The sequence below is a fragment of the Poecilia reticulata genome, chromosome 12 (assembly GCF_904066995.2).
Source record: "Poecilia reticulata chromosome 12, P_reticulata-male-v2, whole genome shotgun sequence".
Taxonomy (NCBI): Eukaryota; Metazoa; Chordata; class Actinopteri; order Cyprinodontiformes; family Poeciliidae; genus Poecilia; species Poecilia reticulata.
The window spans coordinates 7311858-7333165 of NC_088841.1; the positions used below are offsets into that span (position 1 = coordinate 7311858).

The 21308-nt window shown below is 40.5% G+C and overlaps 1 protein-coding gene across 12 annotated transcripts in view; it reads left to right on the plus strand.

Annotated features, from left to right (window-relative positions):
• Positions 1 to 21308, plus strand: part of fcho2 (FCH and mu domain containing endocytic adaptor 2) — a 56218-nt gene that overhangs the window by 18593 nt on the left and 16317 nt on the right. For 9 of the 12 annotated variants that reach the window (XM_081613941.1, XM_081613940.1, XM_081613944.1 and 6 more), the window contains 12 exons: positions 378 to 530; positions 750 to 854; positions 3309 to 3407; positions 8223 to 8319; positions 13452 to 13496; positions 13586 to 13655; positions 13780 to 13804; positions 14067 to 14123; positions 15699 to 15756; positions 15845 to 16020; positions 19913 to 19937; positions 21211 to 21249. In XM_081613941.1, coding sequence (XP_081470067.1) covers positions 378 to 530; positions 750 to 854; positions 3309 to 3407; positions 8223 to 8319; positions 13452 to 13496; positions 13586 to 13655; positions 13780 to 13804; positions 14067 to 14123; positions 15699 to 15756; positions 15845 to 16020; positions 19913 to 19937; positions 21211 to 21249 — 949 coding nt within the window. The remainder of the gene's footprint in view (positions 1 to 377; positions 531 to 749; positions 855 to 3308; positions 3408 to 8222; positions 8320 to 13451; positions 13497 to 13585; positions 13656 to 13779; positions 13805 to 14066; positions 14124 to 15698; positions 15757 to 15844; positions 16021 to 19912; positions 19938 to 21210; positions 21250 to 21308) is intronic. The other 3 variants (XM_081613942.1, XM_081613951.1, XM_081613950.1) reach the window with 1 other exon arrangement.

Below are 21308 nucleotides of genomic sequence, written 5' to 3' on the forward strand. Positions count from 1 at the left end.
TTTTATGTCTGAAGATTCTCAGTTTTCCAAGTTTTCATATTCAGGATAGACTTTTCGATCAAAATAGTAGTTTGATTAATCTGCGTTAGGTAACACTAACAAGTTCAAATGTTCAGATTAGTCACGTGCATTAACACTCACCGGCCCATTTTGAATTAACCTGAAAGTCTCAGCTGTAACTCTGAAAGTTTGTAATTTCCACATGTGAATTGCGCAGTAACTCTGATTTGGGGTGAAGTCAGTTTCCTGCAGAGGAACGGCCGTTCAGGCCAAGTGTTTCCTTTTAATTTACATAAATAAGGATCAGAGCAATCTGTGACTCTTGCAAACGTCATTTGTCTTGTTGAGCGACCTAACGAGCACGCGCGGTCTTTCAGACAAAAGAAGAAGTGGCGCCGACCCTGGAGGCCGTCCAGAGCATCCAGTCCATCTCTCAGTCTCTTCAGAAGTCCAAGGAGAACTATAATGCCAAAACCGTGGAGCAGGAGCGGCTCCGAAAAGAGGGGGCCACCCAGCGAGATGTGGACAAGGTGGGAGGTCACCCTTTTTTTTGCACATACACATACGCACATGTCCCCGGTACGCTAATGTAGCATGATGAAGTGTGTCCTGGTTTACGGAAACACAAAACCTGAGTGAATCCGTTCCTCAGATGTTGAACTTGATCTCTGGTTTCACTCCGATACGTTTAACCTGATCCGGAAAGCAAACCAACGTAAGTCATCGATCTGTTTGTTTTCACTTTCCAGGCCGGAGTGAAAGCCAAAAAAGCCGTAGAGACCTACAAGTCGTACGTGGAGAAGTACGCTTCAGCCAAGTCCGACTTTGAACAGAAGATGGCAGAAACTTCACAGGTTTTTATGAATCTTAGTTGGTTTCTCTCTCCCCCCACCCCTCTCTGTGTGCATGTGTTCTAAAGACAAATGTGTTCTCAAACTCTGCTTTTCGTCCATCTTTGTGGCATGCAAGCGCTTTGTTGCGTAATCTGTTAGTCCGGCGCTCGTCTGTTCCATGTTTCGGGTCCTGTATTTTCTCCAGAGTGTGTTTTTTCCTCTGTAACCGGATCGTTGTGCAAAGACCCTGATTGGATCCATCTGAGCGGCTGATTAGATAAACTCCAAATTAAAATCAGCTCAGTAGAATCGGGCCTCCATATCCTGGTGGACCGCAGCGGCACTGCCACTAGAGCTGGTTCGAGTTAGCCCCGCCGTTCTTCTCCCCTCGCTGTTGCGGAGGAAGCGGTGTTGCGGCTCGCGCTTCCGCTGGATCGCCGTCTACGGCTCGTCTCCCACGGTTCACATGTGGAGACATAATTATAAACACTGTGAACACATGTGCGCTCTGACATCACCAGGGCTCCTGCGTGTGTGTTCTGCTTGTCTGCGTGTTCTTGCTGGCAGACAAATGGCAAGAACACGCAGTAAGTAAGATTACAAGTACAGCAAAAATATTTATACCCCTTTGAACTTTTTTCCTCTCACTTTTTTCATGTTACAACCACCAATTTCTGTATATTTTGAATGTGATAGAACAATCATTTTAGCAATCGATTAATCAATATCTGGGTGATTAATCTATTAATTAGATAAGGAAATTGCACAATTTTTTCATTTAGCCACTTAAGACTTTTATACAATATTAGCAAAAACATTAAAATATACAAATAAACAAATAATAAAAATTATTTGATAAGTAAGAAAAATAAACATTTTATTACCTAAAATGCAAAACCATATCGTTCCTTTAGTCTTGAACTGGGTGAAGATAAGTCTATAACACTTGAGGAGTTTTGGATCAAATGTATTTACAGACAAAGGGATTTTTATTTTAAATGCAAAAGTTCTTGTACAGTTTTGGTTTAGTTGCTACTCTAAATATGTTTTATTCTCCAAACTGCTTTTTTTAAAACTGTATTCAAATTCTGAAAAACTTTATTGATCGCGAAGGGAAATTAAAAGTTGATGTAACTCATTAATTCAAAGTCAAAGTATGCTCTTATCTGCAATTAATCAGTTACTCAATTGTTTAACAATTATTTCAATAATCGATTAATCACAATTAATCCAATTAATCCAATTAATTGTTTCAGCCCTAGTGACATAATAAAAAAATTCAATCCATCTCTTCAATTGATCATATTGGACAAGGAACATGTCACCAGCTCCGTCCATTTCTAATCATAAGGGCAGATAGAGGCTTAAAGAGAGGTGGCAAAAGCAAATGAGGTGGATAAGCAGCGTTTGCCACACCATCCGTCGTTGGCAAACAAAGATGTGTTGCTATGCAACATCATCTATGCTGCCCAAATATTGAGCTATTAGCATGTCGTAGTTATGCGCAACAGCCTTCAGTCAGAAGCCCCTTCAGATTTGTTGCGAGACTTACTGCTACTGGACAGCATCACCGTCCATAACGACTCTCTGAAGATGATTAGATTATATGAGTTGGGACAGCATTTAATTTCCCCTTTGGGATAAATAAAGTCTTTTTGAAATGAGTTTGAATTGACTTGAACAATTTTGCTCAGAAAAGGACAAATAGTTTTAAAAACAGCTTCTAAAAAAATGAGTGTGTTCAGCCTTTTGTGCTCTAATCTGTGGCAGCACTGACTGACCTTGAAACTACTTTTCAAAGAACGGTCTAAGGTTTTAGTCTTTAAATGTGCAAAGAGACTCGTATGCCATGCATCTCTAAGCCTTCAACTGAAGTCAGCTGTACGATAATACCCTGATTTGTTTCGGTCCGTAACTACAGATTACGTTGAGGATAAACATCACATGTCACATGACGAAATGTAAAAACATCTCAAGGTGTATGAATACTTCTGCGTGGCGCTGTGGCTGCACGCCCTCGTACTTCACAGTCGGACACGAGAGGCTCTTTATCTGGGTTCTTTTTGTGATTATTGAGAGCTAATCTCCCCACTAATGCCTGGATTTTTCTCTTCATGACTGCTTGAGCTCAGGCGTCTCAGTTTACGTCCAGAACCCAGATCTGAACGAGAGCGTTCGAGCCCTGTGATCTCTGCGCGAGCACTGCAGTAAAAAAAACATGCCAGAAATGAATCGTCGCCAGCGCCTGACATGATCACAATCGACATCTCGTGAAAGGACTTATGTTGTGCGCGCGCCTCGGACCACCCAGACACTCACACATATGAGGTCACAGCGTGAAGAATTCCCTTTGAGTCAAAGTCACGCTCTTGTTTCTTTTGCTTTCCCATCCTCTCCATGGCGTGACGTCAAGTTGTTCGGCACGCGGTCACTTTGTTGTCGCCTGACGATAGATATTGTCTCCGTCCGTTTCAGAGATTCCAGGACATCGAGGAAAACCACATTCTCCACATGAAGGAGATCATCCGCTCGTACTCGCAGTCTGTGGAGGAAACGCACGTTCAGATCGGAGAGGTGAGTGTGTGTCTCTGATGTCGCCAGTGTGTTGATCTGGAGCGCTGCTCGCCGAGTGATCCTCCATCATCTGTCACCTGGGTCAGTAATTGAACTGAAGACCAGGAAATTATCCATTTGATCCAGGCTGATCAAGTCTCAATTTTCAGACTGTCAAAGTCTTGTAGGTTCAGCTAGAAAGGTTTTCAAACATCACTCACAGAGCCCCATTAATCAGTGTTTAATGCTTTCTAGGTTGCTTCTTTTTATTATTTATTCAGCAGTTTGACTAAATGGTCAAGATTTACTACATTCTTCTGGCATGTTTTCATTAGTTTGTAGCAGCTCTATTTTTATGGCCTGCAGAGGGCGATGTCGCACCATCAAATAAAATCCCTCACCGCCTCACAGCTGGCCGGTCGATGTCTAAAGATGTAATTGTGAGAGTATGAGCAGATATTTTCACCACAACACAGGAAGAAGCACAAAAAAAGAAGAAAGAGTACCACTTTTTAAAGATTTTTTAAATTATCTTATTAGGTCATTGAGATTTGCTTTCTGTAATGAAAGTATGCAGTTTTTTATTTATTTATTTTTTGACAAATTCACTTTTTTGCTGTTTTGTTTCTGTGAAGCTCTGATGCAGCATCTTTTGATTTCTGTCTAAAAAATATAAAATTTCCAAGTTTTTTCTGATTTCTGTCCAAGACATTTTAATGAAATTGCATATTTTCTTCTGATTTGACTGTAAGTAAAACCCTTCCAGTGATTTTTTTTTTATGTGTGTGTCTGGATAACTAATCCTAAATTGTTCTGTATATTTTAACTGGACAATGTTCAGAGAACCCAACTAAAAAAACAGATTACCACCTCGATATCGAGTACTTTAATGTGTTTATTCTTTTTACCTCTTACCAAAAAAATGTGCCTGCTCTTACATTTTACATGTAGTTTCAATTAAAACGTTTAAGTGTCAATCTTATTGGGTGAAGGATGTAAGGAACAGTTTGTATCGTTGTGGTGAAGTCATCGAGTTTGTGGGAGTAAAAAAAAAAAAAAAGATCAGGTTTGGAAATACGTTTGATGTCGACTTTTTCTTTTTTTAATCAACTTATTCAACTCGCTTAGATCTTTGAGTGTATCTTAGGAATGTCGCATATAAAATCTCTTATCTTTAATGTGTAAATGAAATTTTAACATTGGAAATAGACATTTACTTTGTCTTCATGATGCTGCTGTACATTTTGGGGGAAACGTTTTCCCATAAAAATCATCATAAACACAGGAGAAGCTCATTTTGCCACACGATCCTGCAGCAGGTAGAACTTTTAGCATCAGTGTGGAGGAGTTTTAAATTCCTCGTCAGGGAAATTACTTCAGTTCTCTTCAGTTTTTAGGCTTGAGATTTGTTCAACGCAGTCGAGGTCTTTGCCTCCACTGGACTCTTTTTTTGTTCAGCAATTGCAGATTGGCTCCGTTGTTTTGCATCATGAACATCGCAAATACTCCAACCCAATACCCTAACCCAATGCAATTTTTTGTAGATCTAACTTTGCAGGTTGGAAACATTGCATCATTTTCCACACCTAATATAAGAAGAAAAAAAAAATCATTCTCTTCTTGAGGAAAAAAAATTGTTTTCTTATTTTCTTAAAATAAAAGTAAAATTGTGGTTCTTTTAATAATTACAAAAAATTTGCAACAGTAGATATTCATCAACAATTATGCGTTTTCTCCTTTCAAAACGTTACGTAACATTTGCGGCTGTGAAGGAGCCGAGGGGCAGAAACGGCTCTTTGGACTGTAAAGGTTGCAGGTCTTTGCTCTGAACTGTCCACAACGTCGCTTTTCGCTAAACCTGCCGAGACGTTCGCTGCTCTGCTTACGAACACCAGCAACTGTGTTAGAAGTTATTAGTTTTTCCCCCTTTTTCAAAGTGTTTTTGATCTAGTTTCTTGTTCAAATATTAGTACAGTTAAAATAAGACAGAACTAACTTACAAGTAACTTTTTAGCAAGATACAGGAGCTTATTTTAAGTTTTTTTAAAATCCCTTGAAATTGATAAAACAAAGGTACTTGTTCCACTTATAACATGGGAAAAGGGTCTTTTTATAAGTGAAATAATTTGCCAGTGGAACTAGTACTTAAATCAATTTTAAAGAATTGTTTACTTAAAGAAGAAGCTCTCCTATCTTGCTAAAAAAGCTACTCCAAAGTTAGTTTTGTCTTATTTCCAGTGTACTAAGATATTTGCAATGAAAACTGGACCAAAAATACTTCATAAAATTTTATTTTTGCTGTTAACTGACCATAAAATGCTCACTTTTCCAAGGATTTTGCTGATGTTTGTCCCACCTCCCATCTATCAGTAGCGTCTGGCTGCTATTTTGCTTTTCAATGAACAAAAACACAGAACTGGTAGTGGCAGCATCATGCAGTTGCTTTTTCCTTTCAATTCCAAGTTTTTAAACCATGCAGGAGTTTCCAATGTGACATTAAAAGCTCATGGCTCGGTCTACCTTTAGTGGGGAAAAGGTGACTGACTCCCCACTAAAAGGGAAAAGGCTCAGTCTGTTGTTTTTGCTTGTTTACTCAAATATCCTCCATTAGTCGGCTTTAACGCTAAGCTACTTTGCGTCGCTAAGCTGTCATCGACAAGTGATTGCTGTTGTTTAACCAAACCAAAGCAACCGTGGCATCTTATCAGCTATCTTTAGAGAGGCTTCAGAGAGCATCGGCTCTGAGCGACCAGTGACAGAGGCAAATGAGTGAGAAGAAAGAGAAAGAACTGCACCTTTTTAAAAGTGGTGAGAAGCGCGCTGTGTGGAGAGAGGCAGCGAGAGAGTTAAACCGGCTCGCTGCATAGAGAGGCAGGTGCGTCTGTCGCTGTGCGTGCTGAGTTTGTTTTTGTAAGTGAGCGTTTGTGTGTGAGCGAGGGCGCCTTCGGGGCAGACGCATGTTTTGTAGCATGTGGGCGAAAGTCTTGGTGGAGAGACGAGGAGCCTTTTTTTTGTTTGTTTGTTTGTGTTGACATATGAGCGTGTGTGTGCGTCTCTATACAAGATGAGCAGGGCAAGACACCTTGATGACATTAGCGACCACCATCACCCCAGCAGCGCCTGACGGATTGCGTGTTGCCTCACCACGGCAACCTTCTTACCACCAACACCCTCCCCCTCCTCATCCTCTGCTGCTAGGCAGGGCATAGATGGCTAATGCACTCTACCTCACCACTGGGGGCCCAGAAGGGGAGGGGGAGGCTGGGGCAGACACATATATATAGACACACACACGCATACACACACGTGTGTGAATCCGTCTTGCTTTGATGGTGGAGCCACTCGCTGTAGCACTCGGGAGAATCACGCACATCTAAATAGTTTGTGGAGATGCGACAGTCAGCCCCTCGTCTTTATCTTCATGCCTACACGTCGCTTGCACTTCCCCCCTTCACCAAACTCAAAAGGCGCACGTGCAAACAAGCGCTAACCTTTGTGTGATACTGCCCAGAGGGTAACCGTGGCAGTAACAAAGACAACCTCCGACACCCTGGTCTAACTGTAAGAGTCAGTAGGGCTGCGCATGCTAAAGAAGCGTCATCTTAAAGTGTTACAAATATTGAAAGTTGGAGCAGCATCAAGTGTGCATTTGGTAAAACTGTGAGAAGATCACTAAAACAGATGAGGAACGTTTTGTTATAAACTATTCCTCATAAGCATAATTTATATTCAATGCATTGATCCAGTGAATGCAGTTGTAATGCAACGCAATCAATAAAAAATGTGTCTAGACGAGTTTCATCTTTCATAATACAAATTTTTCTCTTTAGATTTGAACTCCCATTAGAGCTAAAAAAAATCTCCACAGGTTTTTCCGACTGTTGTTGCCAAACTCTGTTAGCATCACAGAAATATTACCAGTTTTATTAGAAAAAAATAAAATAATAATAATAATAATAATAATAATAATGTGTTCATAACCCCGTTTTGTACCCTGCCTTTATTATTTTGGCACATCCTGATTTCATTAGAATTACGCAAACAGTTCTGCCCCTATACACTTAATCCACTGTGTCTTAGCATATTTAGCTAACGAGATAAAAGGACGAATAATATGAAAAATGCTAAATTCTCACGCTGAATTAAACTGAAATGTTTAGGACAAAGGAACTCTGAGTGACCTCCTGCTGCTAGAGGTTATTTAATGAAGACTCAAGGCGGCATTCCCTTACTGTGGACTGAAAAGAAAATACATTTAAATCATCGGTGGTCCAACTGGAAACAAAACCTCTCTTCTGAAGGGAGGCGTGGTCGGTGCAACTCGCCCCATGACAGGAGGCTTGTTTTAGTAGCTTAAAATAAAGTACATTAAAGTATCAACCTTCCCGACCACTCAGGTCTTCTGGTTCTAGTCGACTTTTCATCCCCAGAACCAGAACCAAACATGGAGAAGCAGCGTTCAGTTTCTATCCTCCACTAATCTGGAAGAAACTTAGGGAAAACTATACGGAGACGCTGTTCCCTTAAATCGAGGCTAAAAACCCACCTGTTTATTTTGTATCTCATTACAAAATAACTAAAACCTTGATTTATATATTTGATCTATATTTGCTTTATAATATTGGCAAAATGTAATGTTTGTTTCTGGTTTTAAATGGTTGCTGTACTGTGTTTTTTTGGTGTAGAGCACTTTGAACCACCTTGTTGCTGAAATGTTCTGTGCAAATAAACTTGACTGGGGGTTTTTTTTGCCATAGTTGAGGTTCTTGGAGTCGCATAATGTCCTTACTGGACCAGTCTTCCCATCTCATGCTTGTCCTTTCCTCTCTCTGTTAGGTGCACAATGAATTTGTGAGGAACATCGAGAACACTTCGGAGGAGAGCTTAATACAAAAACTGTCTGAGAGCAAAGGAACAGGCAAGGAGAGGCCAGGTAAGGCAGTACGCTGTCTGTCCCGACACTGGAAGCAGGATGACCACACATTCTTAAAAAGTCTTAAACTTGTGTATCTAAAATTAAGGCCTTAAAATGTCATAAATTCGTTTAAAAAAATGTAAGTTGGCCTTAAACACATTAATGACGGGTCTTAAATGTTGTTGTGACAGGATAACTTAATTTTGGATAGTCTGTTTTTTGTTTGTTGTATTTTTTTCTCGCAGGATTTTTCTGTCAGGCAAAATTTTTGACTTGCACTGAAACATCTTCACTGTGTTTTATGACTCCATGCGGGTTGAGGCTATCGCTAACTAGCTACTAATACACTTTTGCTAGGTATCTGGTTAGCTTCTTGGCATCCGTCATTGGGTTAAGTGCAACTGTATCCTCGGTTGGCTCTTTTTTTTTGTTTTGTTTTGTACATTTCCGTCGTGGCGCACGTTTCTGATTTCATTCACTAATCGTCTCAACAAAAAGTCTTGAATTTGAGTTGGTGGAACTTGTGGAAACCCTGGAGTGTCGATACAGTTCTGAGCAGGGCTGATCTTGCCTTTCCCTGATGGGAGGGGTAGCATGGAGAGGGGCAATTAGACGTTAGAGCAGGCCATCAGAGGCAATCATAGTAATCTGCTGTAAAGGAAGGCCGGCTCGGCATTCCAGTAAGCATGTGACACGCTCGCAGATTAAGCAGGCATAACCAACTTTTCTGGGAGGTCAGAGCTCGACAATGACTCTTGTGTAAACTTTGCCGTGCCACAATAATCAAGGGAATACTTGTCAGTTTTCTTTGGCATTGCACAGTCACTTCCCACTTTGTCTCACACACACACAGAAATCCGACTGAATCCACTCGGTAACTGTAAACTATTTCACCTCTACTGAAATAGAGGTAAAATAGTTCTTTGCCGTTTGGCGTCTCTGAACTGGTGTCCCGTTCTGGGCGTAGCCTCACCAGTCCCTCTTCCTCCCGCTCCCGTTACGTCAGGTCACAAGCACAGAGGCCTCACCTTTGCTGTGGTTGTGTGTACACAAACGGTGACCTCCGTGTCCAAACACTTGGTCCAACAAGCGGCGGGGCCCTCATTTGTTTGGACAGCGGATTTAATTGAGGTTGAAAAAATCGGTCTGAAAATTCCTCCCCGTATCAAGCTGTTCATTAGGGATTGCACAGCAGCTCCGGTCCTGTCAGGAGAAATAAACCACCCTGTCCGATGATGAAATAGCTGAACGGATGGCCGGTCCGGGGCCTTTTCAAAGAAAGAGAGAGAGAGAAAGAGGAGTTGAATAAACTTTCTATTGCGGAAACAATCCTAAAGTGACACGCTGCGAGGCGGAGTGGAGGGGGGGAATTTAGGGGGTCGGACTGTTCAACGATATCCAGCTGAGCTGTCAACTGGCAGTGGGCCAGACACGCAAACTGGTCCCCGCCCCGCCCTTCTCTCCTGCTCCCTGTGCCATGTGAAGCATATGCAATTTAAAAAACCATCTTCCACTCATGCGTGACTGCCTGCCGCCCTCGCAGAGCAGCAAGAAAAGGAGCCATCTTCCCCTGTATAAACACTGTTGCCTGTCTGTTTGGAGAAGCTTAAACAGATCCTAATGTCTGTCCAGGTTTGGGTAATATCCACGTGTGGCTGTTTGGACTTTGCTTGCAGCGTGTCTGTGCGTAAATATAGTCGGATGGAAAAAGGAGTCGCTTCCCCAGTCATTCTCGCGCCTCTGGTATCCCGTTTGGTATCTTTGTTAAGAAACGCGATGTCATACGGTGAAGAGACAACCAAAAACATTCCTTTTTTTATCCTTTTTATAGCCAAAGAGGGCTTTTGGGTGCATAATCTGATCCACATTTCAGGCGGAAAGGAAAAATTGCCAAAACAAAGATTGTTGTTGTTTTTTGTACTTTTAGTATTCTGCGTGGACAAAGATGGCGGTGGAAGCGTCATTCTCTGATGGCGCACGGCATGTATTTGGAAGAAAGTCTGGTCAGACAAGATCAAGGTTAACTGTTTTTAGTCTGACATCAAAAACGTGGTGGTTGAACGCTTAAGATTGCTAATTACATCATCCCCACAGTGGGAAACGCGGTGGTAGTGGCATTATGCTGTGGGCATTGGGTCTGTCATGGCAACAAATTTGGTAGTCAAAGAAAGTTGTCTCAGTAACTATTGTGATTATCAATAATATTGTTGTCTTGAGACTATTTTCAAGTAACATTTTGACAATGGTGCAAAAGAGCAAATTTGCTTGACCAATAGACTTACACTTAAAAATGAAACGAGAAGATATTTAAAAACATCCAAAATAATAAGACAGAGACGCTGCACAGAGGAAGACTGGGTGCAGATAGTTCCGACTTTCTACATGTTCCAGTAGGATTCCCAGCTACCAGATCAGAATTTTTAAATAGATCAGAATTTTTAAATAGATTCTCCAGTCGTTCTCTCTAAACCCACCAACGCCAAAAGGCCTCATAAAAGTTAAAGAAACAACCGTATTTTTCTGGATAATTACAGCAAAGTTGTTGAATGATTCTTCAAACCGTTGTGGCGGTTGGTACGCCGCCACCGCTGCCATGCATTTTGCCAGCGCTGAAGTGGGCCTGACATTGCACGGCAGCGTAGATCGGTCATCAGTGTACTTTATCCACTTCACTTGGCGTGATGCGTGCCTCTCGTGACTCGCTGCCTCCCTGCGCTTCACTCAGCCCCGCGCGCGCCAGACAATGCGTCAATCCCGCTCGCTACCGGCGTCCTCCGGGGAGGGCGCATGGGCCCTCTGCCGCCGTGTACGTTTTGAGTTAAAATATCATTAGCTTTGTTGTTTTCAGGTCAAGGCATGTTAGTGTATCAGAAAAACCGCCAGAGGGGTCCTGCCCCATCTTCCTCTCTTTCTTCTTCTCTCCGTCTCTCTCCCTGTGCCACCCCCTCCTGCTCATCTTGCTGTTTCTCCTCTCAGGAGTTGCAAAGCGTGCAGCGTATTTGGATTTTGCCCAACTGTCACGTATCCGCATCGCCTGTCCTCCTGCCTCCAGTTTTTCCTGTTTGTGAAAACTGTGAGCCTATGTGAGCCTCGGCCCTTTGAAAAGCCTCGGTAAATCTGTCTGGAGTGACAGATGAAGCGTGACGATGGAGGGGCAGCACCTCGAGGGCGAACTTGCATTATTGATGAGCAATAAGTCAAGTGTGAACCGAGTTGTTTTTGGCAGTTTTCTCACCAGCTGATTGATGTGTCCAAGTAAGCAAAAGAAGTGTTTTTTTTTGTTTGTTTGTTTGTTTTGCAAAAATAAATCGATGGCTGGTTGTGCGACATCATAGCTATTAGCTAGAAGAGATTTTAAGACATGTCCGCGTGCTGCTGGTTATACAGTACTAAAGCATTCATACAGTTGTACTCCTAGAACCTGTTTACGGTTTTTCTCATATTACGAGAACAAACTAGTTCTCGTAATTTTATATTGTGTTTAGAAAAACACAAAGGTCTGTGTAATTGTGAACGGAAAGGCAAATGATACACCGTGTTGTGTTTTTTTTAAATAAAGTTTTCTGCTTCTTACAAAAAAAAAAAAAATTTTTATGAAATGTGCAAAAAGTTTTCATCCCTCCTGTGACAAGGTGTCTGCATATTCTTCATAAGTCTTAAATTCATGTATCTTAAAATAAGGTATTAAGATGTCTTACATTCAGGACATGCAGGACTTGTGTTTTATCGTAGCAGGACTATTTAATCTAGCATATTCATGTATGTAGTTTTTTTTTTTTTTTTGGTATGTTTTGGACTTTTCTGTCAGGCAAATGTCTGAGCCGCACCCAGACGTCTTCATTGTGTTTTATGACTCCAGGTGGTTGGGGCTAGCAGTAACTAGCTGATGGTATATTAGCAACTACCAGTTAGTAGCTGATGAAAACACCCTTTGCTAGTTGGCTAGCTAGCTAGGAAAAAGCTAGCTAGACATGTTATCAGCTAATTACCAGTAATGCTAGCTGTTTTTAGCATGTGTAAGTACAAATTTATTGCCAGTTGGCTGGGCGACATTCAGTTTTGCCACTATCTGCCTTCCAACCTATATGAGCTTAGGTACATTCTGTATAAAATTAAAACTTTTAAGTTTGGCTCTATGGCGGTTTAGAGAGCACAAAGCTGTTGCTAAGAGCCAATCAGGCAAGTTGTAAGTTAGACCGTTCCATGTTAGACCTGGCTGTATTTTGAGATTGTCGTTTTGCTGGAAGATGAACGTCTGTCCCAGTCTCCAAGTCTTTTGCAGCCACTGATAGCTTTAGCTTCAGTCATCAGCCTCTCAAATCAAATTTGCCTATCAAAAGTTTTTCATGTATTTGTATTCAGCCCACTTTACTCTGATACCCCTAAATAAAATCCGGTGAATTCAATTTCATTTAAATGTCAATGGAGTGTATCTCATCCATTGTGAATGCAACTTGTTCTGCAAAGCAGCACATGGTTATTTATTTAGACTTTGGGGTTCTGCGCAGGGCGCAGCTTAAGGTGAAAAAGGGCTTTCCATAAGCCACAGTAGCTGATTTATCCATGCAGCTTTAAACACTTTGTCTACATGTAATCTTGTGCCTTTTTTTTGTGGTTTGTTTGTTTTTTGTCTCGTTGTAATAGCATTAAGTTTGCGTGTCCCAGCGCGGGGCACATTTAGTTCCCCGCATAGCGTCTGTCTGCTGCGAATGCCAAAGCCGCGTCCTGCTTTTCAGATTCATTTCTAATTGCGTGGACTTCCAGGTGGCGGCGGCGGGTGGCTGGGTGGGTGGGTGAGGGAGGGAGGCTGTGTGTATCTCTCCGAGGAAGACTATGTGGAGTTGTGTCGTGCTTCGTGTCAACCGGAGGCACTGTCACGTCTCTGCGAGGGCCACCAGACGCACAGTTGACTCTTACTATTGACCCTGTCTGCCCTGTGGGATCAGCCCGGCTCTGTTTGTGTACACATCCTGCATGGCACGCCAGGCTCCATGTTGTGTGTCTGCGCTGTGTGTGTGTGTGTGTGTGTGTGTGCGTGTGCGTGTTTGTGTGATCATTGCGTGATGCACATTCATAGGAGCCAGAGTTGTGGGCCATTGACCCTTCCTGTGCCAAATGAACCTAAATCATTTTGTTTTTTGTCTCATTAGGACCCATCGAATTTGAGGAATGCAACACGGCCATCGCAACAGAAGGTAGAGCTCCACCTGACAGTTTAACATGAAATATAGCAAATTAATCGAAAACGGTTTCAGACGGTTTCAGTTTTTGTTTTGCTGTTAAGGTGCCAAACCCAGAAAGAGGAAAACGTTTGGCATTCCCGGCCGCAGGAAAGACAAGGACACGGACTCGACGTGAGTTTGGGCTTCAGCTCCCAGCACAGTTTGAGCTCCCAGCACAGTTTGACCGGTTTTATTCCTTCTCTCTTTTTTCTTTTTTTTTTTTTATGTCAACTTTGCCGTTTTTTTCGTCTTTCAGTGAATCTACAGAAGTCGAGGCTGCTGTGAGTATAAAGTTTATTAAAACAGACATTAGCTGCACGCTTGATCTTCTTGAGTTTCCCTTGGATCTGTTTCATGTCGGCGCGGTCAGTTATTTTAATGTCAGGCTGCAGGAGGCGGAGCAAACCATTGTTCTTTTCCTCCTGCCATGTGTTACTCCGCACTTCCCAGCCTCTCCGCCCCTCCCTCCTCTGTCGCTTCCCTCCTGTTTGTTTTGTACATTTGCTCATTCATTCATCCATTTCTCTCTGTTTGTGCACGCAGAACACTGCCAACGGTGCTCCCCCAGGATATTATGGCTCCATAGACATCCAGAACGCTGTAAGCAAGCTAATGACCCCACACCTGCCGTCTCTGTTACGTAGCGTAAATCTATACGCCGATGATGTTTTCGAATACGTTTCCAAAAATAGAAAATGGCAACAAAATCATATCCCTGCGAATGCAAAGCATAAAGTATATAGGCGCCATTTAGAGGTACTTAATATGGAAGTGATTAAAATTCTATTCTTGAGATTTTGATGCTTATTTTTTATTTTCTATTTTTTGTTGCTTCAGTTATACTGCCTGTAGACGAAACCAGAACTACTCCTTCAGAAGTTTTAAATTGTCACATAAATACATTTTTATTTACTTATTTGCAAGTGTAGGTTGTTTATAGAAAGTTAAGGTTTCATATTATCTTAACAGTTTCGAAGAAATCACAATCGAATGCTTAAAAATGATTCCTCGTTTGGAGACTTTGAAGAGGAAAAGCATATTGCTCAAAATCCTGATTTAAAAAAGTGAATAATAATTTTAATTAAAATATTAGGTAAAATTTTAAATTGAAGACATTGTGTAAATAATTCAAACTATTCCATCTTCAAGAATTTTCTACAGTTTTCAGCGAGCATCACCTTTTTTATTTCTGACATTATTCTGGCGACAGTATATAAAGTTTACAATTTTAATATAGTTTTGAAAGATTTTGACATTTTTATTTGTAGGGACTAATTAGAGGAAAAAATGTAATAGATTATATTTTACAATATTTTGCATGAGCAACACATTTCATTATAAAGAACTCTGATTTTGAAATTCAAGGAAAATGTTTGGGGCTACATGTTTAACCCTTTACTTGACTGAAAAGTCTGTCTAAAATGCAACAATTTTATAGACACGGTCAAACTTTTCTACTTTAGTTTGTCAGAATAATATTCCAGACCTTTCAAGATGTATCAGTGTACAGAAATAAAGTTTTGTACAGAATAATAATTATTTAGAAACTTTTTTGTTTATCTGATGTTTCTAAATAATTATCTTCAATAATTATTATCTGGAGATTACATTGCTATGACTACTTTATGAAATCAAATTGTCAAAAATGCTTAAAAATAGTTTTTAAAAGTTTGTTAAATTTTTGCACTAGCAGAAGAGAAGAAATTAGTTTTTTCTTTCAACTTTTTAGCTGCGTTGTTGAGTGCAGAGTTTTTGTAGTGAAGCAAAACCAAAATGTTTAAAGTTTTAGGACATCAGAACAGCTCAGGATATATTATATATTTTATTTTATATATATATATATATATATATATATATATATATATATATATATATATTTTTTTTTTTTTTTTTCCTTCATTTGCATTTGACGTTTCTGGGATATTTAAAAGTCCCCACTTGGGAAGAGTTTGTTGGTTCTTTGTTTAGTGAATAAATAGAAAGTTTCTCAAATAAGAATATTTGCTTTAAAGCATTGAGCAAAAACCAAAATAAATTTTCTGATTATTTATTCAGTGCATTATGATGTCTCCAGACATTCAACACTTATTATTTGATTATATAAAAGTTTTTTTATTTTATTTTTTTTGAAGCATTTGGTTCTTATTTTTTATTAATTAATTTTTCTTTTTATAGAACGTGCCTCAAGTTGATGCCGAGGGATTCTGCATCAGACCAGAAGTGAACGAAAACGATATCCTTTATTTTCACACTTCCTTCTGTCGTGCTTGTTTGGCGTTTTTCTTTTTTTTTTTCCCATTTTCTTTAACTCGTCTCCTCACATCCCAAAGACAACTCCTTCTACTCGTCCAGCGACTCGGAGGACGAGGACGAGCCCAGGAAGTTCCACGTGCAGATCAAGCCCGTCCAGCCCAACAACGGCACGCATCAGAACCGAGCCAACATCGACGAGCTCAAAGCCTCCATCGGAAACATCATCCTGTCGCCCTCCACCTCGGTACGGGTAACATTTCGCGCGAGCGTGCCGTCTGCACACCGACCTGTTGATCCCGCTGCTGCAGCAGAAGTTCACTCTGCCTGTGTGACACTAGAGGGCAACAGGGGAACACCTAAAATCAGATCCAGAGCAGGGGAACAAACTGAAGCGCTCCACTTTGTCTAATGCATTTTGTGTAGATTAGTAAAATGCCATATATAATTCAGTCAACATCTTCCAGTTTACTAAATCTCCTGTCCACTCTTGGTTCGTGTTTTGTTTTTACTTTGACTCTGGTTTAGCGTGAATCGGCTTTGTTTTTATTTTCTTTTACTCCTGCGGACTCGGGTTCCGTTTCACTGCTGATGTCACCGCCCCTCCGACCTCACGCTCGCAGAGCTTCACTCGGATCTGCTTTCACGCCGGCGGCAGACCCCCTCGTCCGGCTCCTTGTCCTCTCTCCCTTCACTCGGCCTCCGAGTGACTCTCTAACGAAAGTAGCTGCAGTCGTTAAAGTTTAAAGCCACTACCGCTTTGTGTGCAAACACCGCCTCCTATGTGTTTGTTTGCCTGCATGTGTGTGTGTTGTTGTTGTTGTTGTAGTAGAGCGGGCAAGTCTCGTGAAGGAGCCCTGGTGTGTTTTACTAGCGGTGCTCACCGACTGATCGCTTAAATGAAAGTTATGGCATCTTCATCTGCTCTTCAGCCTCTTTCCCTCCTCGCCGTTTGAAGTTTCTTCAGCGTCTCTTTGTTTGCTTTCTGTCTACACCAACTTGCTTTTGACAGGACTCTGCTGCGGTTTTGCAAAAACTTAACGGGGATCAGTTCTTTAATTTCTCCTAGAGATGCCGAGACCATCCCAAGTTTTTTGGGTGTTTTTTTGGGAGGTTTGAACTTATGATTCTTTTTTTTTTCTCAAAGGGTTGTAACTTTTACACACACAAAAAAAAAAATGCTGCATGTTATTTGGCAGTTTAAAAAAAATCTAGGAAACTGTGCATCAAAGTCTGTGCTCCAAGCATTCATTAAATTTTTATTAAACTTAAACTGGATCAGAGTCGCTTGATGCGTTTAAAGACCAAAAACGGTGGGAATTCCGAGTTTTCCAGAATTTAATGAGCCTGAAATAATTCTTCTGGTAGAACGACCGACCACTATACTAATGAAAGTGCAGAGTAAAAAAAAAAAAAAAAAAAAGGAAAGGAAAGTAATGAAAATAGTAAATGGTCAAAATGATGTTTCAACAGATGCTGGAAGTTGAAGCATTTGTAAACCAATGTTTGATCCACAGAGTAAATCAGGAGGAAATTTTTCCAATTTTCTTTCTTCTTTTCTTTCTTTCCTTTTATTTGTGTTTTTTGCTTCAGGGTTATATGCAGAAGTCACAGAAATGTGCTACAGGTTGTTCCACAGTCCGTTTTGAACCCAACAGAATAACATTCACCTGCGCATACGTTTCTCACCGTATCACAAGTTATAAAAGAAAAAGTTCCCGTGTTCACATGCCGAAAACGGTGGGATTTATTTTTTTGAAATGACTAGTGAAATGAAAGCGAGTTGTTTTTAGTATTTTAAAGGCACGTCATTGATTAGTGCAGATACTTAGCTTATTTAAAACTGGGACGACATTCCTAAAAAAGCATTTAGCTTAAGCTAGTTTCCATCTGTAGTCCCTGAGCAGGTGTGTTCATAAAATTCAAGGCAAAATGATTCATACCTACATATCCAAGGGTGTGTAGTTTCCACAAATATTTTCCCTTTACAGGAGAAATTGATGTGAAAAGTAAGTTTCTGTGTAGAGAAACGTATATACATTTTTAACCCTTCTAATTTAATTTCTTTTAAATCAACATTACTTTAGGTCATTTGTTAAAAAAAATTTAAAACAATTCTTTGGAGCGCCGTGTCGCACTTGCCATCTTTTCTTCCTGTTCCCATTTATGCTCGCTCTTTCCTGTTTCGGAACCACAGAAACATTTTGAATTAAAGTTCAAACTTTCATCCGAGGTGGCGCACCGTAGCTTCATCTGGAGTGAATTATTGAGCGCTGTTCTCAATTTTTTTTTTTTTGTTTTGTTTCTTTTTTTTTTTTGTTTCTTCTCGCTGCTCATTTTTCTGTCTTTTTCATTTCTTCTCCCGTTTGCTTCTCCCTCCGTGGCGTTCCCTTTATTGAAACAGCAATGGAAGTCATGTGAGCGAGTGAGTGAGCGTAAGTGTGTGCGTGCGTGCGTGTGTGTGTGGCCAGCAAGCGCTGTAATTGAACCCATTTGCCGCTTAGCGCCTGTGGGACTAAGCCCCGGCCTCGCAGCTCGACGGTGGTTAAACGTTTTGCTGTGTTCCTTAAACCCATTTTGTTTCTTTTTCTCCCCTCCGCCCCCTGACAGCTCCTCTAACCTTTCTTCTTCTAAGAAATGGCTTTTTTATTGAAACTGAAGTTACTCTCGGTTCGGTCAAACCCCCTCCCCCTCTCGAGAACGTACCTTGCGTATCTTGTGTTTCGCAGCAGGACGTGGCAGATTTATATCCGAGGGAGAAAAAAACAAAAAAGAGGCTCTGGGAAGGAAGTTGGTGAAGTGTCGGGGCCACGCTCTCCGTTGTCCCCGACTGATCGTTGTCTCGGCTTAAATACACTGTTTTCAGCTGCCGAATTCTTCACCCTAGGTTTAGTGTCTGGTATGTGAGAGTCCGGAGCGGTCCCGTGATTTACCGTCTTTAACGCTCAAGTGGAAACTTCCCGCTGCCGGTGGGGGACAATTCACGCCATCATTTTCAGACGTATTCTACACGGTGTTATATCATGTTGAGACTTCATAAATACTTTAAGGATATAACATTTGATAAAAGATGTTTTAGGATCAACAAGTGGTTTCCCGAGAGATGATCTACAACCATTAACGTATACTTGAGTGTTGGTTCTTCTTTTTCAAATTAAATGAAATTGGCTGCTATCAGTTTAGATATTTTAGTAAATGTTTCCAGAGGTCATCAGAGGTCAACCAGCCCGCCCACGATTTTTTTTAATGTGTGTGTGGGAGGGCAATTTGACCTCTGGAAACTTTCTTTTTTTTTTTTTTAATCTTTTTAAATCTTAACGAGACAAACTAAACTTTTTGCGGCACAAAGGGAGCGCAGTGGATTGACGCCATATATTTTTGTAAATGTGGGCTGGGTGGTTGACCTCCGATGACCTCTGGAAACATTCAGTACTGTCTTTAAAACAATGGCGGCACAACGGAAAATTGGTGCTGCGCAAGCATTAGACACCAATTTTGCTTAATTTGAAGGTTATCGCTTCTCCCTCATACGTCTATTTTAAGTCTCATACTGGTTTGGAAAAGTATTCATACCCTGTGAACTTTGGCACATTTTGTCTTGTTATAGCCACTAAAGCTTCTTGTGTATTTTACAAAGATATTTTTGGGGTTACAGCAACACAATTGTGAAGTGAAAAGGACAGAGCTGTCCAGTTTTTGGGGACGACTGGAGGTAAACTCAAGTGAACTTCATTACAGACTTCAGACTGCGATGGGAAGTCGACCACAAACGTTCAAACACAGCTACAGCTGACTGGTTGAGGTCCTGTCCTGGTGTTAGAACGTCCCAGTTAAAGTCCAGACGTAAACAGTGAGCACAGTCAGGTGTTAATCCATTCTGAGTGAGCTTGAAGAGTTTCTTTAAGAAAACTGGGGAAACATTTCAGCCTCTATGGATGTGTAAACCTGGTAGAAACACCCCCCCCAAAAAAGACTCAAATTTAAATCCAAGTGCTATGAATACATTTTGCAAGCCACTCTTGCTGTTTTGTACATACATATATATATATATATATATATATATATATATATATATATATATATATATATATATATATATATATATAAAATGTTTACTTTTTTTATTGTGTTTTTTCCAGGGACAGATGCGCAGGAACCAGTCCAGTAAGTAGTTTTTCTTTCCCTCTAACCTTTTTATGTCTTTATGTTTCTGGACTGAGAGGAACGGCTCTGGCTGCGTTTTCGTTGGCTCCGGTTGTTCCTTAAGAAGTTTTCTGTAGAACAAAAATGAATAATAAGAACCTCCAGATATCAAGCCAACACCAACATATTCCAAGAAAAAGTAAATAACCACCCTTTTTTTTATATATATATATATAAATGTCATGCATGAGGGATGTCTCTCCCCTCACCGGTACAAATAAGACTAACTGTTTAATCAGCTGGATGTTTTGACAAGTCAGAAATTATCTTTCGCCTTCGGTATTTTACCTTCTGGTCAGTTTTTTTTTAAAATGTGGGAATAAAAGCGTAAGAAACATCTGCACCACAGAGCCGTGCAGCAAAACAATCTGATAGCAAACTACCTAGAGTTATTGTTTTTTATATATATATATATATATATATATTTTTTTTTTTTTTCTCTTTTCGCTCAGATGCGAACTTAAACGTTTCCCGTTTCTCATGACTAATCTAAAAAAGTTAAGTTCTGCAATGGGCCTTGTTTAATCTAGACGAGGGACTTTTGGAGCAGCAGATTTTGACTAAATCTTTCCAGACCGTGTTGCCGGTGAGTGACGCGCAGGCCGTGTGTGCGCACGATTAAAAAGGATTAGCAACGTCAGATGCACCTAAATATTTGGAATATGGGAAGAACACAAAAACAAAACAAAAAAAAAACCCAGGTGTCGTGTCTGTGGAATGGCACCACAGGACGAGGTAACAGGATTGTTTAGTTTGACCCGTTAAATTCTCGACATCTGCACTGCAAAGCTCTGTGTGACGAGTTCAAAGCTCGACCCGAATGCCAACCAGGCAAAAAAAAAAAAATATATATATATATATATATATATATATATATATATATATATATATATATATATATATATATATTAGAACATGTTGGATTGTTGACTTTGGTAAACATCATGTCTATATATATAACGATCAAAGTGATTGATAGTTTTTGTGTTTAATGTGTTTAAATAAGGTTTACAGCTATTAAAACTGTTTGTGTGTGTGTGTGTGTGTGTGTGTGTGTGTGTGTGTGTGTGTGTGTGTGTGTGTGTGTGTGTGTGTTTAGCTCCTAGACTCAAGTTATATTTCTATTATTTTTCTGAAATTTCAAAAATGTGGCAGAAATAAAACGATAAAGTTAAAATTGATGAATTTGCAAAAGGCGGTTGCATTCAAAGATGTATACTCTGCATACGCTCAGGGTTTACTGGAGTATCTACCTTAAGATCTAAGGCTAAGGGTGAGTATGTTTTAACTACAGTCACTGGCCAGCGCCTCCACCTCCCCTCCCAACTCCAC